The 14685-nt window shown below is 39.7% G+C and overlaps 1 protein-coding gene across 1 annotated transcript in view; it reads right to left on the reverse strand.

The window, feature by feature from the left end:
• The window catches only part of SLC35F1 (solute carrier family 35 member F1), a 224799-nt gene that overhangs the window by 39107 nt on the left and 171007 nt on the right, over positions 1 to 14685 (reverse strand). The window contains exon 3 of the mRNA XM_085056100.1: positions 9603 to 9730. Coding sequence (XP_084912226.1) covers positions 9603 to 9730 — 128 coding nt within the window. The remainder of the gene's footprint in view (positions 1 to 9602; positions 9731 to 14685) is intronic.

Consider the following 14685-nt stretch of genomic DNA (forward strand, 5'->3'; position numbering starts at 1 on the left):
TCTGGCATGGAACACTTCCAGGGATGGGGCATCCACAGCTGCTCTGGGCAACCTGTTCCAGCGCCTCACCACTCTCACAGGGAAGAAGTTCCTCCTAGTGTCCGATCTAATCCTGCACTCTTCCAATTTAAAGCCCTTACCCTTGTCCTGTCACTACATGCCCTTGTGAAAAGTCCCTCTCCAGCTCTCCTGTAGACCTCTTTAGGCACTGAAATGCTGCTACAAGGTCATGTCAGAGCTTTCTCTTCTCCATTCTAAACAATCCAAATTTTCTTAGCCTTTCTTCAGAGGAGAGCTGTCTCTAATTATCTTTGTGACCTCCTCTGGACTTGTCTCAACAATTCTGTGTGCTTCCTGCAATTGGGGACCCAGAGCTGGATGCAGTATTCCAGGTGGTGTCTCATCAGAGTGGAGTAGAGGGAAGACAAGGGGCAATGAACACAAGTTATACTAGGAAAGGTTTCATCTCAATAAAGAAAGAATTTTTTTGTACAGTGGGAACAAACTCCCCAGGGACATGGTAGAGTCACCAGACATTTTCAAGATGTGACTGGACATGGTGCTAAATGATCTCACCTAGTCTCCCTTTCCCACAAAAGGCTGGACCAGTTTGGAGGTCTCTTCCAAGCCTGGCTGTTCTGTGAGTCTAAATTGTCCTGTGAGTTTAAAAATTGCTTGTACCTGCAGCATATGTACTTCAACATGCAAATTCCCACTAACAGTCTTCTACAGGAAGATTTTAAAAATTCCTCTCATTCCATAAATATTTAAACATACCTATGCTTTCAAGTATGTGAATGCGTGTCTTTTAAGCACTAACATGAAAGGACGCATGAACAGAACCTGTCACAAATAAACAATGCTGATAACAGCTAGAAAATGCCTCTTTGGGGCTGGCAGCCCAGAGTCTAATCCACAAATTGCTATTTGGAATGCAGCAGCATCAATAGATACAAACATGAAATGTAGGTAATGTTCACTGACATTATATAGTTCTTAAATCGTGCTTAGTTTATACCTTTATTTAAACAATAAGGTAGACAGAAATAAATTAGGTTACTACAATGTAAGTAATAAGATAACCTAGTTAATATTGCTTAACTGTTTTTCAGGTATTGCTTTACATTTCACTCCTCCAGGGCTAAATTCACCCTGCCTTTCTTTTTTTCTCAGATAAACCTCTCTAGTAGAAGAAAAAATGCACGTGTGTTCCACAGACAAAAGATGTGAGATTGAGGATTACCTCACCTGCAGTAGGGCTTTCTTATTGGTGGGGGTTTTTTTGGCCTTTTTTCTTCCTTTTGTTTGTTATTAATTATTCCAGTTACTAAGAAAAATTATTATACCTAATTGTAATTTTTCTGTCTATAAAGCTTTTACAGTAACAAAGACAGATTATGCTTAGCTGAATTTAATTTATAAATAAAAGGTCAGTTGTTTATCAATATTTCTCAAATAATCATCTCCGATACTTTCCTTCTTTTTAATTGTTTATTTAAAAGGTACTACCTATACCCTGTAATTAAGCTAAATAATGAGTGATCTGATTTTAATCGACCTTCCTGTTAATCACAGAAGTTATTGTATATCACTAACCTAAAAGAAGACATATTTCCTATGCTGCCATGGGGTGGTGCAGACCACGTTCTTTGACGCTGCTGTGTTTGTCTGTGACTTTCTTCAGTCACAGCTCTGAATGGGGCTGCTTCAGCAGGCAGAATACTAAAAAAATGTAGTCTATTGATAAAATGTCCCACAGAAACTTCTTTTTCTTATAAGAATGCTATGTTGTTGTAGAAATTGGAGATTATTATTTGACTCTAAAAGACACCACACTGCATCTAAGTCTGTTGATGAAACACAATGTTGAAATCTATTTCCTCTGATTACTTGTTTGTTAAATTATGTTGACTTTATTATACTTGTGAATTGGAGACAAAACCTCTCTTCCTAACAGTAAATATACAGTCTCTGGTCTCCCAAATTCAGCACGTGTCTGCATATCTACAGCAAGAATGCAGTGTTAAATCACTGGAAAGGAGAGCTGGCAAGCTTTAGAAGAAAGGTCTGTAATACAAAGTGTGAACTGCTGATCTGCAGTGATATCAAAAAGAAAAAAAGCTGGTCAGCAAACTCCCTATGGGAACAGCTGAGCTGAATCTTCCTTTTTAAACATTCATTGGATTTTTTTTTCCCCAGTTATAAGCCCTTTTTTTTCCACATTAGGGGCTTCTCATTAGCACTGCCCTCCAGCAAATCATGCAGAGAATCAGCTGCACCCTCTACTTGCCCTGCTCTCCAGAGCAGAGGGATCAGTAAAATCAGTGTCATATCTGTCAAATATTGTATGGTCAAGTACACATGACAGCTACAGAGTTTCAGCATGTGACCTGGAAATTTTAATACAACAGCAAGTGCTATATCCAGTAAGACACACAGCCTCTGTTATTTACTCTGTTTCTTTCAAAGGAAGAAAGGGTTTGCTGCCTGTTCAAGGGCTTTTCCTCCTCCAGTTTTCACACCACCTTCACAATATCACACACATTTGATTCAACAAAAGCAGATGAGATGTGAACTCTCACAGAGCTGGATGCCAGCTGCCAGGGGAGCTCCGTGGCAATTATGCTGCTCTGTGACTGAAACCTTCTGCAGGAAAGGTGTGGGTGCTGGCAGCATCTCTGACAGGGTTATTTCAAGCAATTCAAATAAAAAGAAGGAGCACTGTTTTTATCTTTCATGCTTCTATTTGCTGCCTCATCACAACTTAATCACCTTCTTGCATAGTTTTTATTTAATCACAAAATTAACGTAAAACCATTAACTTTTCATTCAGTCAAAATGTATGGTATTTCAGGTATGGAGATTGGTGAAAAAATCAGTGACGTCATTTGTTTAAAAGAAATGTAAAAATGTTTATTTCCACAATGTGGAATAAACAAAACCCAGAAGACTGCTCCCAGTCTTTGCCACTGTGCCCCCAAAGATCTTCCTTTTTTTTTTTTTTTGATGCTTCTAGAACCATTCCTATCAGTTTCTTTAATCTTGAATTCTTTAATCTGTTCTGAGTGTTTTCTTTTTCTCTGTGGACATAGAAACTCACTCAAAACTTTGACTAGTGAAAGACCTTCACCTCTCTATGACTGGTACCTGAGATGAGCCTTTTCACAGCTTCAGCTTTCTGTGTCCATAGGAGTTTAGTGGCTTCTTGAAGTCAAGTTAAATGAAATGTGGTGGTCACATCCAACCCACAGTTCCTCTGCTCTCAACTCTCTACACAAGGGCTTGCTTTATTACCAACATGAGCAATCACATCTTGACTCCATAAAAAAACACCTCTCACAGTATAAATGTACAGTGTGCAACACTTCTGTAAAATGCTGATCTGCAAACTTTATTAACATTGCACTGTTTCCTCACTGCCCTGAAGCAGAACAGGAAAGTATGGCCAATCTTCCATTCATAGGATGGGAGGAGGAAGGGAAGGAGTGAAATTTAGCTCTGTTTTCGAGATAATTCATATTAGCAGCCACCAGACAAATTCAATCAACAACTTCAATACTGCACATCCCCTGCTCCTCGCCTCCCAGGTTTTCTTCAAAACCATCTCAAACTTTCTGCCTCAATGTATATTGAGTCTACAGGGACCAAGAACAAAGTAAAGTCTATTGCCATCCAACTTGCCTATAATAAGCACTTACTGCTGACTCCTTTCCTTTTCTGGTGGCAGTTGTTGAGATATGAAAACTGCCAGAGGTAATTGGAAGTATGATGTACTGCTAAGCCTCACAGTGATCTAAGAGTAGTTGAGAACATAAGCATCATAGCTTTATAGCCTGTCTCCTGGTGTCTATAAATCCCAGATTTTACTACCTTTGTTTTCATCATGCCAATCAAAGGCTTCATTGCCCAAGGAATAAATTACCAGATAACTTGTTATTTCGAAATATCTCTCTTCCTTTGACAGTGCCTCTCTTCTTGTGACATTGTATGTATACTCTGCAGTACTATTATGCAAGGTGTTGCAGAAATAATCCAGATTTCTGTGTGATGTCACAGCACAGAAAAAGGACAACATCACCTCTAGAGAGTGCAACATGAGTGTAATATGGAGATGGATAGAACACTGTATTGCAGCAAGGAGAACTAATTAATGTGGGGAGAAGGGCGAGGGCAGTCTGCCTCATAAGGCAGCTTGATGTGATGAGAAAGCATTTACCTGGCAGAGTAAGCTAGTAATAGTATCATAACAGGCTTAGTGGAAGACATTATGGATTTGGGAGGAGGTACGTGTCTGGTACACTGTAAATGCAGTACAGGCAGGTTGGAGTCAAAATATAGTTTCAATGACATTTAATATGTAGATCTAAATAACTGCAATAACTTCAGAATCTTTTAATTCCCTCTGAGGGAAGTAATTTTACCTGCTGTGTAAAAGGTGTCTCTAACAGTATTTAAAACAGCCTTCTTGAATAGTTATTAAACCTTCCACAGGCCTACACCAGGGTGGTTTTAAAACCCATTAGGATAAATATGACACACATTACCACAGGCAGTCCTGAAAGTTAAGTACATAGCTTTTAAAACAAGTCCATGGGATCAGGTGCTTGTTTACAAGTGAGTGCTTAGTGTACATCCTGAACCTGGTACAGCTGATGTGCAAGAAGGCTGCAAAATCTACTGCAAGTTAGGGTAATACAACAAAGAGAAATTAAAGATAATTTCACAAGTTTGAGCCATCTGGGAATCAATACACATATATCTGATAACATTAAGTGTGACTGATCTCTGGTATTCTTGAAATAGGTGGATTTAAATATCAAATTGATCCATCTACAAACTCCTGTGCTTTTTAACTGGTGTATACTCAGTTTTTTAAATGCACTCTCTAGGGAGCAGTTTTCATTTACTAGCCTGAGCGTTTTCATGGCCATGGAAAGCTGGAGCTTTTATCGCCCCAGCTGAGATGGGGATAAGTCAAACCCTTTCTGTGGGCCACTGCTTTAAAAGCTATGACTTTATGGAAAAGGTGGCTCCACACTTGCAATTTGGAAAGCACTCCAGGCTTTTTTCAAGCACTTGAGGCATGCTAAGATCATATCTAACACATTGAGTTCATTGGGGTACTTTGATGTAGGAATACTTAGCTTTTGAGTTTTTTAATGCAGGCAGGTATTTAGGCATCTATCTCCATCAACACAGAATCACTCCAGGCATGCAAAGAACCAGAGCTTAAAGCTACTAAAGAAAAAGCAACCTGAGATGGTTCAAACATATTTTCATGCCCCAAGATCATGCTCTGAACTGCACGGGAAGGGATAATAGATGTCCATGACATTTTAGATTGGTACACAATTAGGTGAGGGTTTCTTGCTCTGTTCCATTGAACCTAGTTGCCCTTGGATTGCACTCCTGGTGCCTAAGGGGTAACTTGGATTTTATCTGTAGAAAATGGCCTACACCTTGATGACTTAAATATAAATAGTGCATGGATTTTCAATCTAAATTTTATATCACCCAACTTATAAGGGAGGTATTTTAGCTGTTTGTTGGTGATTTTTTAAAGGGAAAAATTATATGTTTCTAGGCTTCACAGCACTTTGCTTTCATCTTATGATGAAACTGAGTGCCACATTCTCAGATGCTAATTATAGAGTATATGAGGATTTTAAATAATCAGAACCATGTCCAAAAGTAAAGGTTAGGTACCATATTCATTTCTGATTTGCGCCTACGTATTCTCAATCACTGTGATTCTGAAGGCGTTCAGAGAAAGATATATAGGAAGGTTTATTAGAAAATCCTGTTTTCCCAGATCAAAGCCAAAAGAGAATCTTAAAATACAGGAAAAAAAATTGGGTGTGAAACACTGAGGAAAAGTAGGGCACCATTTTCAGTCTTTTCCTGGAACCACGATGAAATAATACCAAATATAATAATAATAAGCATCATAATAATAAAAGGTTGGAGTAAAAACTAGAAACTCTAACAGTCCCAAGAGTTTAAAGCTGCTTGGCAAACAAAGCTGTTGAATGCTGAGTTTTTTGGTGAAGCTGAACTCAAAGCATTTGCAATAAAATATATTTTTACTGTTAAGCTTTGGCTTTCTGCTGAGACCAGTGTAATGGTTTTTTGCCTAAAAGCACCACAAGCACTGTACACTTGCATGTTAGTTTTGCATGATGGAGCAGAGATGTCATGTGGAAAAAAAGGATACGCTGTAAAACTGGTTTCCTACTGAAATGGTCCATGTACCACCACTATAAAAATACTGCAAGATTTCTCATTTACCGAAGTGACAATTTCAGAAACTCTTACATTTTCTCCATCCAAAAAGCCTTGATGTACAGCCTGTTGAGTCTAAAATCCCCTGGAATTGACATGAAGGGCTCAATTCTCAGCCAGTGTATACACAGGCATAGCTCCCCCAGCCTTCAGTCAAAGCCATGCTGATTTGTGGGAGGTAGCAATAGTTTCTTGGGTCTCCATTCTGAAAGGATTTGAACAGTTTTTGCTACATGCCAGCAAGCATTTAGGGCCTCACAGGTAGCACTCCTGCAAGACCAGGCCTTTCAGGACAGAGAGTTTCTTTCTCTTGAGAAGTCTGTTTGCTTCTTCAAAACCCAGATTCTAGGAAAAGCTTTCTTTTCTCCATCTTCTATTTTCCACTTTTTCAGTCTTCATTTCATACCATGACACACTTTCACCAACGCTGAATAATCTCCTGAGCTACTTCTATTTCATCTTTAAATGTAATAGGGTGTTTGGCTACACTTCAGAAAATGTGTCATTTAATTCAACATCTTATTGCATTACCTCATCTTTGCCCCATTCTCATTGTCTCTTTAGGCTTGTCACTTAGAAGCTCATTCATATTAGGGCATGAAACTAATTTAAAATGCAGCAGGTATTCCCAGTCACTCCACATGTATCTGAGCAAACAAGGACAATTGTGGGAAAAGGTGACACTGTATTCATTCCATGCCTGGAAAAAAGCTTGACAGCATTTGAGCTCCTATCTCTTCCTTCTTTCAAGCTACACAGGAAAGAAACCTGAACTCTGTTATAATTTTGATGTGGAAGAGGTCTAAAAATGGACATGACATTGTCTGTGCCCTCTGACAGTTCTGATCCACCACTCCTCTCTCTCTCTCTCCATTTAAAAGGAGAATAAGGATGACTTCAGCTAACAAATTCCCTGTTGAGGCACAGGCAATGCCCTTGAACTCTCCTGCCTGCTTCCCCATCACACTGTAACTTTTAATCTCTTGATGCAATACACTAAAGGCCATGCTCATTGCATTGCTGGCTCCAGGATCTGCATCTTCTGGAACTGGGAGTTCATAGGCCTGGCCAGATGAACCTTTGATATGTGCTTGTTGGTGGCTTTGGGAGATGAGATTTAATGACCTGGATCATCCTGCACAGTCTGCTTTTTCTACTTGCTGTGAGTGAATCACGCTAAAGAAGCAATTCAGTTTGCTTTTCTCTTCGAGGCTTTTAGTGGCTGTAAAATCAGAGAATATGAGGTTTATGTGGATTTAAGCTTTATTCTATACTAAGTAATCAGATTTGGAAAAGTGTTAAAAACAATATTACATTGTCTGGGCATGATTCAAAGAATCCTCAAACCCAGATTCTGATGCCAGAGGCACTTATGAGCATTTAGCATAAACCTCACATTCAGATTCCTTGAAGTCATAGTTCTCTTCTATTTTTCTTATTCAGCTAAAGAAGCTCAGGATTTTCCAATACTGCTTTTCAACTATGGAAGAAATATACTCTTAATTAGCTTTGATCCTGCAGAACATTAACTGGTGCTCCTTTATTTTAATAGCTCTAATGCAAACTTCAGGCAAGGAAGGTGTAAAAAACATTGAACGTTACCTAGTGTTGTTCAGTTATTTAAAAATAATGGAAAGAGGCACTGGGCTTGTTTTAGAACAGATAGCAATGAAGTATGCAATGAATTCCCAAGACAGACAATTTCCATTCTCTTAAAAATGTTTCTATTATTCACTTTTCCACTTAAATTGGAAGAAGCCTGATTCTTTGGTGTGAATATATATAAAATATCCAGGTTGGATCTTTGGAGAAATCGCTACCCTAGCTTTTGTTCACTGCACATATAATTTTTTAACTGGGAGTACACTTTTTGATAGCTGCAGTTAAGCTGTTATATAACACATCTAACAGCTTGCATTGAACTAGGGCTTCTTCATGAAAACTGCATTCATTTTACTTAATGACAACTTTTGCACTCTGATCTAATTATGGAATCCTAAACATCCTCTGTTTGGTTTGTTGGCAAGGCTGTGAGAGCAGTGGGGGCTACAGGGGTGGCTTCTCTGAGAAGATGCTAGAAGCTTCTCCTGTATCCAACAGAGCCAGTTGTCCCCAAGATGGACCTGCTGGCCAAGGCTAAGCCCATCAACGACAGAGGGAGCACCTCTGGGATAACACAGGAAAACAGCCCTGCGCTACAGAGACTGCAGCTACAGAGAGAGGAGTGAAAAGATGTGAGAGCAACAACTCTGCAGACACCAAGACCAGTGCAGAAGGAAAGGGAGGAGGTGCCAAAGCAGAGATTCCCCTTCGGGCTGTGGTGCAGACCAGTGAGGCAGGATGTCCCCCTGCAGCTCATGGAAGTTCATGGTGGAGCAGAGATCCACCTGCAGGCTGTGGAGAACCCCATGCTGGAGCAGGTTACTATCCAAAGGAGGCTGTGATCCCATGGGAAGCCTGTGTTGGAGCAGGCTCCTGGCAGGACCTGTGGACCCATGGAGAAAGAATCCCACACTGGAGCAGGTTTGCTGGCAGGACCTGTGACCCCAGAGGGGACCCACTCTGAAGCTGCCTGGTCCTGAAGGGCTGCACCCTGTGAAAGGAGCCCATGCTGGGGCAGTTTGTGAAGAACTGCAGCCTGGAGAAAGGACTCACGTTGGAGAAGTTTGTGGAGAAGTGTCTCCTGGGGAGGGATCCCACACTGGAGCATGGGAAGAAATGTGAGTGATTTGACTGGCAATAAATTAAACTAATTTGCACAAGCTGAGTCTCTTTTGCTTGTGATGGTAACTGGTGAGTGCCCTATCCCTGTCCTTATCTCGACCCACAAACTTTTCCTTATATTACCTCTCTCTCCTGTCCAGCTGCGGAGGAGAGTGATAGAGTGGCTTTGGTGGTCACCTGGTGTCCAGCCAGGGTCAACCCACCACATACCTTTAGAAACTCAGATTTAATTAAGGAATCATAAAAAAAGTGCTTGTGCTTTTTCCAAAAACAAAGTGAGAAAAATATTTCAGCCAATCTGAAAATATATCCTTAAAGAACCAAATTATGTAGATAATGCTAAAAATGTGATTATGAATGGTTTAGCACAGGGAAATAAAATGAAGGACAGAATGTTTTTGTACTGTTTTGAAAATGCTGAGTAATAAAAATAGTCCAATATAAAAAAAAAGTATGTTACGGGTCAGCATTAAAAAGTACACAAAAGACAGAGGCAGCAATTAGCTATTGGTTCACTGAAGCCAATGGGCACTGCACCACTGACCCCATTGGACCTATTATCTTACCTCAAAAGAGGAAATCCCTTGAGTCCTTACCTGTACACTGGTAAGAGTCGTGTATTGATAAGCTTTGACTACCAGGTAGTTGGCTTCTATATCTATTATTCCCAGGATCATGTACTTCCACCATCTCCTTTTCAAAATTGCCAGCAAGTTTTCTTCTCCTGTGGTAGTAAGCAAGAAAAATTATGTAAGACTTAGGTTTACATGCCCCAAATACTTGCCTGTTGAGAGAAATTATACAGATCTTTTGCATTTACACTAGGCACTTGAAAGCCACCATATACGAAGAGGTACTGCAAGGAAGTGAAAACTAACACACCCCATTTATCTAGCAGATATTAAAAGAGCCAGCAGCATCAAGGAAACCAAGTGCAGCTTGAACAGACCAGGTACATGTTCTTACTTTTAGTTTATATATACACATATATATGCACCTATAAAATGCTAAATAGAGCAGCATATTACATACATTCATACTTTCCATACACACGAATAAATGTTGTATGTTGCACACGTGATGCAAGAAGTTTTTGTCAAAGTGGGAGGCTACGAGCATTTTTAAAGATGATGGAATATTAGAGGAGGAGAGTAACAGCATCACATTTGGGCATATGACAGATCCTCTTCCAAGAATGGTTGTTCTGACCTTAGAGGTTCAAAGTATCAGACTTGTGTAGAGAAAGGCTGCTCTGAGACACATTTTGGGTGACAGGTTGCTCTGCTCCCAGAGTCTTTTTTCCTGCAGCAGGCAGGTTTGCTGCCTGCTATGGGAACCCTGTCAATCACCCAGTATTTAATCTTCTCCACTTGAAAACTGACACTACAATACAGCATGCAGATCAAACCCACAACTTTCAGAAGGTCAAAGCATTCCTCATGGTAGGTCAGGGATTATTATTGTTCTCCATTCAAAAGTAAACAGCTCATTAGTGAGGGTGGGCAAACCTGTAACTTATCTGCATTACAGTAAGTTCCACACATGATGAGACCTCACTGTGAAAGGGGCAGACTGTGACTGAACTCAGTACAACTATAGGTCTTTCAGAGTCTGTAGCCTAAAAAGGGATCTAAGTAGGGTTGCCTTGTACTGCCAAAGTACTATAAATGGTATTTGAACTGTCTTGAAAGTTTCAAAGAAAACCTCACTATTCTGAGATTTTTTTCATGTTGCTGTAGCTTTTCTAAGTGCCCATGATGGGAAACACAGAAGAAAAGGATCATTATTGCCCATTGCCACCAAAACTTGCTCAGACTTCCCAATTCTCCTTCATTATTTTCCTTCATCATAAGTGTGTTCACCCTCTGGTTCAAGTAGATCCAGTAATAAATATATGGGCTGCCATATCATGGAAGAAACAGCAGGCTGTCTATAGGACAGGTATTTCAGACCTTGTAAGATTCAAACACAGAACAACAGATAATTATTTCAGATGTTAATTCAGAAATCATAGATGTTAAAGCTTAGCCCTGAACAAAGCACCTGAATAGTTTCAAGTTTGTTCATTAACAGGTGCTCACACAAACACTCTTCTGGTGGGATATTATTAGGCAACAGCCTCATTATTTGTTACAAAGGAAATGGCATTGAGTGCAAAATTATAAATGCTAAAAAGTATTCTTTCCCTTTCCATCCTCCCTCCCTTCTTTCCTTGCCTCCCTCATTTTTCTTCTCTTTCTCTCTCTTTCTTCCAGCAAGCAGCAGAAAAGTAGCAGAAACAAGGGGGTGAGTAGGCTAATATTTAGCACAATGAATAAGCAGTAAGCACATTCAATCTTACACTTCCCTGTTACACTGACTAAATCACATCCTTTAAACAAATTACAACTACATCTATGTACTTTTATGATTATTTGAGCATGCAGAAAAAGAAATTATAATAATTTTTTAAATTTATTAAGGGAGATGTTTTTGAAAAAGCATTTGAGATTATGTATCCTGATTCTACTAAAACTACTGTAAACCACACAGATAGATCCTTTACAAGTATTGAAACTGTATCTCAAATTTTTATGCTGCCCAGACAATGTCTTTAAAACATCAGCTGGAAAACAACAATGCAATGGAAAGATGTAGTTAACATTTCAGAGTGATATTTCATTTTAATTGCAAAGAGAAAGCTAAAACAAATGAAGACATCAAACTGCAGTCTCTGTTCCAACAGTGCAAATCCCACCTGAATCTGCTTTTGCTACAGTAGGACCTTGATGGTACCTACAAAAGCAGAGAGAAGCGGGAGGCTCAAGAATTGTTCTGGCAATAGGCTGAGCCAGGCTGGTCATTTCAGAAAAGTTATTCACGGAAAGGGTTGTCAAGCAATTGGAACAGGCTGCCCAGGGAAGTGGTGGAGTCCCATCTGGAGGGATTTAAAAGGTGTGTGGATTTGGCATTTAGGGATGTGGCATAGTGGGGGACTTGGCAGTGCTGGGTCAACAGTTGGGCTCAAGATCTTAAAGGTCTTTTCCAACCTTAACAAAATTCTTTGATGTTACAAAAAAACCGAACACATATTTAATGTGCTGCTTTTAATCAGGGCACTTCTATTTGTTTACTGTTTTCTATTTCCTTGGCATTATCACCACAGATCATAGAAGGGAATGAATCGCTTCCAAAGTGGGAGACTTTCTGGGGAGATAGGCTGAAGGAAGGTGATCATGTGCAGTGACTGTCAGTCCAATGCTGTGGTAAATCAAGGAAGAGGCAGGTAGAGTCCTGGTTGTGACAGGTGGCTGAAATGAAGTCACCAAACTCAAATGTCCCCCTTTAGCAAAAAAATCACACAGTAGAAGGCAACAGGGGAGGACAACCTGGAGAAGGTGTGGGGCTGCCAGCAGGACAGGACCTCTGAACAGCAATCACAGATGGCATCCTCAGTGAATTCAGACAACAAAGAGAAGAGAAATGGGAATTAAGAAGATAGGTGGGAAGCCTTGACTTGGGAAGACTAAAAGGAGAAGCAGAAAGGATCAAGAGCTTTATTCTAAGGCCCACATCCTGAATAGAAATAAACATCGCTGCTGCATAAAAACAATGAAGGGAACAAAACAATCACACTTCATTAAAAACAAAATAAAAAGAGACAATCTGTTTAGGTTTTTTTTTAAAATTATTTCCCTCGATGACAACTCAAAGCAAATAAATTATTCATGTATTTTGAGTTGTAAGCATTGTAGACCAGAAAGACCAAATGTAGATGCCTATACCTGAACTAGCTGGTAGGGCATTTTAAAGGGTTTTTTTCAGCTAGTTTTTTAACATGAATTGATTAGAATGAGATACAGTGGGAAGAGAGATTGTTTCAGATCATGTCTTTTTATTATTACTGCAATAGGTCTGTGACTAGGACTTTCAGCCAGTCATATAAACAAATATTAAATCATAAAGTGTGCAGGTTAGCTTAAGGGCAACATTTCCTGTCAGGCAAAGCACGTATTGATGCCAGTGAACATGCATTTATGTAAGTACACACAGTAATGCCATCTTTAGACATTGGCTTCTTGATGGAGGATCCCCTTCAAAAAACAAACCCCCAACTTCTGTCAGCACTTGAGCTTCTAAAAATTTAATTCTTCATATTCAGTCTAATTCAAATGTAATGTAGATTTAAAAGCAAATAGCCTATTAAGAATGTTTCAAGATTCAGAAATCTAACATGCTGTTAATACAGAGAAATACAAACCCTCTCTCCTTGCTCTTTCTAGAATGATATTTTAAGTTTTAAATTTTTTACTAATTTTGCAGCGTGACACATACTTGACAGCTGTATATACAGAGAAGCTCTCAGTGTTTGGAAAAAAGCTACAGCTTTGCCTCTGCTGCCTCAAATTAAAAATCAACAAATAAGCTGCTTTGTAGAAGAAATGGTTTTACAGCTTGTAATAAGGATTTACCCCTGGGGGGTTACAAAATTAAAAATAAATTAGAGAGAAAATTGAAAGAGGCTTTAGCTGTGCAGTGTCTACCAAAAATACATATATACATGTACAAAATCCTTTTTACATTCACCCACACAGCCACAGAGGTACAATAAAAAACCCAACAACCATTAAGACAGCAAATTCCCAATTATTTGTGGATGAGCTTGGGACATAGGTAGAATAACAGCACCGCTAGACCAGAAAATCAGCATATTGCTTCTCTTTCATCCACTGCAGTCTCTCTCTTTTACTTCAGTTGACAACTTGCTATTTAGATCAAGATCATCAAAGGAGATGTGCTCTTCTTCTTCCTTACAGAGTTTAGCAGAGAGATCTAAATGAGTGCAGGAGATTTGCAAGGGGGAAGGCAGACTGGGGAGGGAGGGAGGGTTGCCAGGCATACTCATCCCCCCTGCCTCTCACAGGAGTGCCAGAGTCAAGTGTGCTGGGTAAAGAAGCAAAAATCTTACAGAGGATGAAAATTATACAGGATTTACTTATTATCTCTTTTGTTTGAAAAAGAGTCTCAATTACAAATCAAAATTACAGATACAGGACTTCATCAGTACGAACACTGTTTCTCTACAGACTTTGTAGTCATCCAGCCCTGCTGCAGGACCAGGGGAAGGAGGCAGTCAAATGGGGTTACAATGTGTTGGGTAACACAGATAGCTGTTTCACAAGGAACAGATCAAGGCTCCCATGTCTGAACAATAAAATTTTGCTTGTCTTCTGCTCGGTCAGGTAGCTGGTTCAGGAGATTGAAGGCCTGCTGCAGAAGACTTTCATCTCTGCACAAAAGCTCAAAAGAACTGTTCCTCTTCTGTGCGACTTTAAATCCTGTGACCCAAAAAGGTTTCTTACTCCCTCATATCCACTTGTATTACTGATGACTACTTTATGAGAATAATGTTGCCTAAAGGCAAAACACCACCAATGCTTAATTATTTACACAATAGAGAAAATGCACTCTTACAGGAATGCTCCTCCAGTCTGGCTTCACAAAACACCTGAAAATACTCTGTTCCCCTCACAGATGACTGCTTATAGGCTGCACTGCTTTTGTTCTAGACCATGTTTTCAGCAAGCCTTTGGGAGACTAGATGGCATCATCTCCTTTTGCCTCCTCAGAACATCTGATCTTATCCAACCTGTTTTTATTCACAGCTCCCTTCTGCTTCCTCTCTCACAGCGGGAAAAC

This window comes from Lichenostomus cassidix, chromosome 3 (genome assembly GCF_008360975.1).
Source record: "Lichenostomus cassidix isolate B80296 chromosome 3, HeHo_3.0, whole genome shotgun sequence".
Classification (NCBI taxonomy): Eukaryota; Metazoa; Chordata; class Aves; order Passeriformes; family Meliphagidae; genus Lichenostomus; species Lichenostomus cassidix.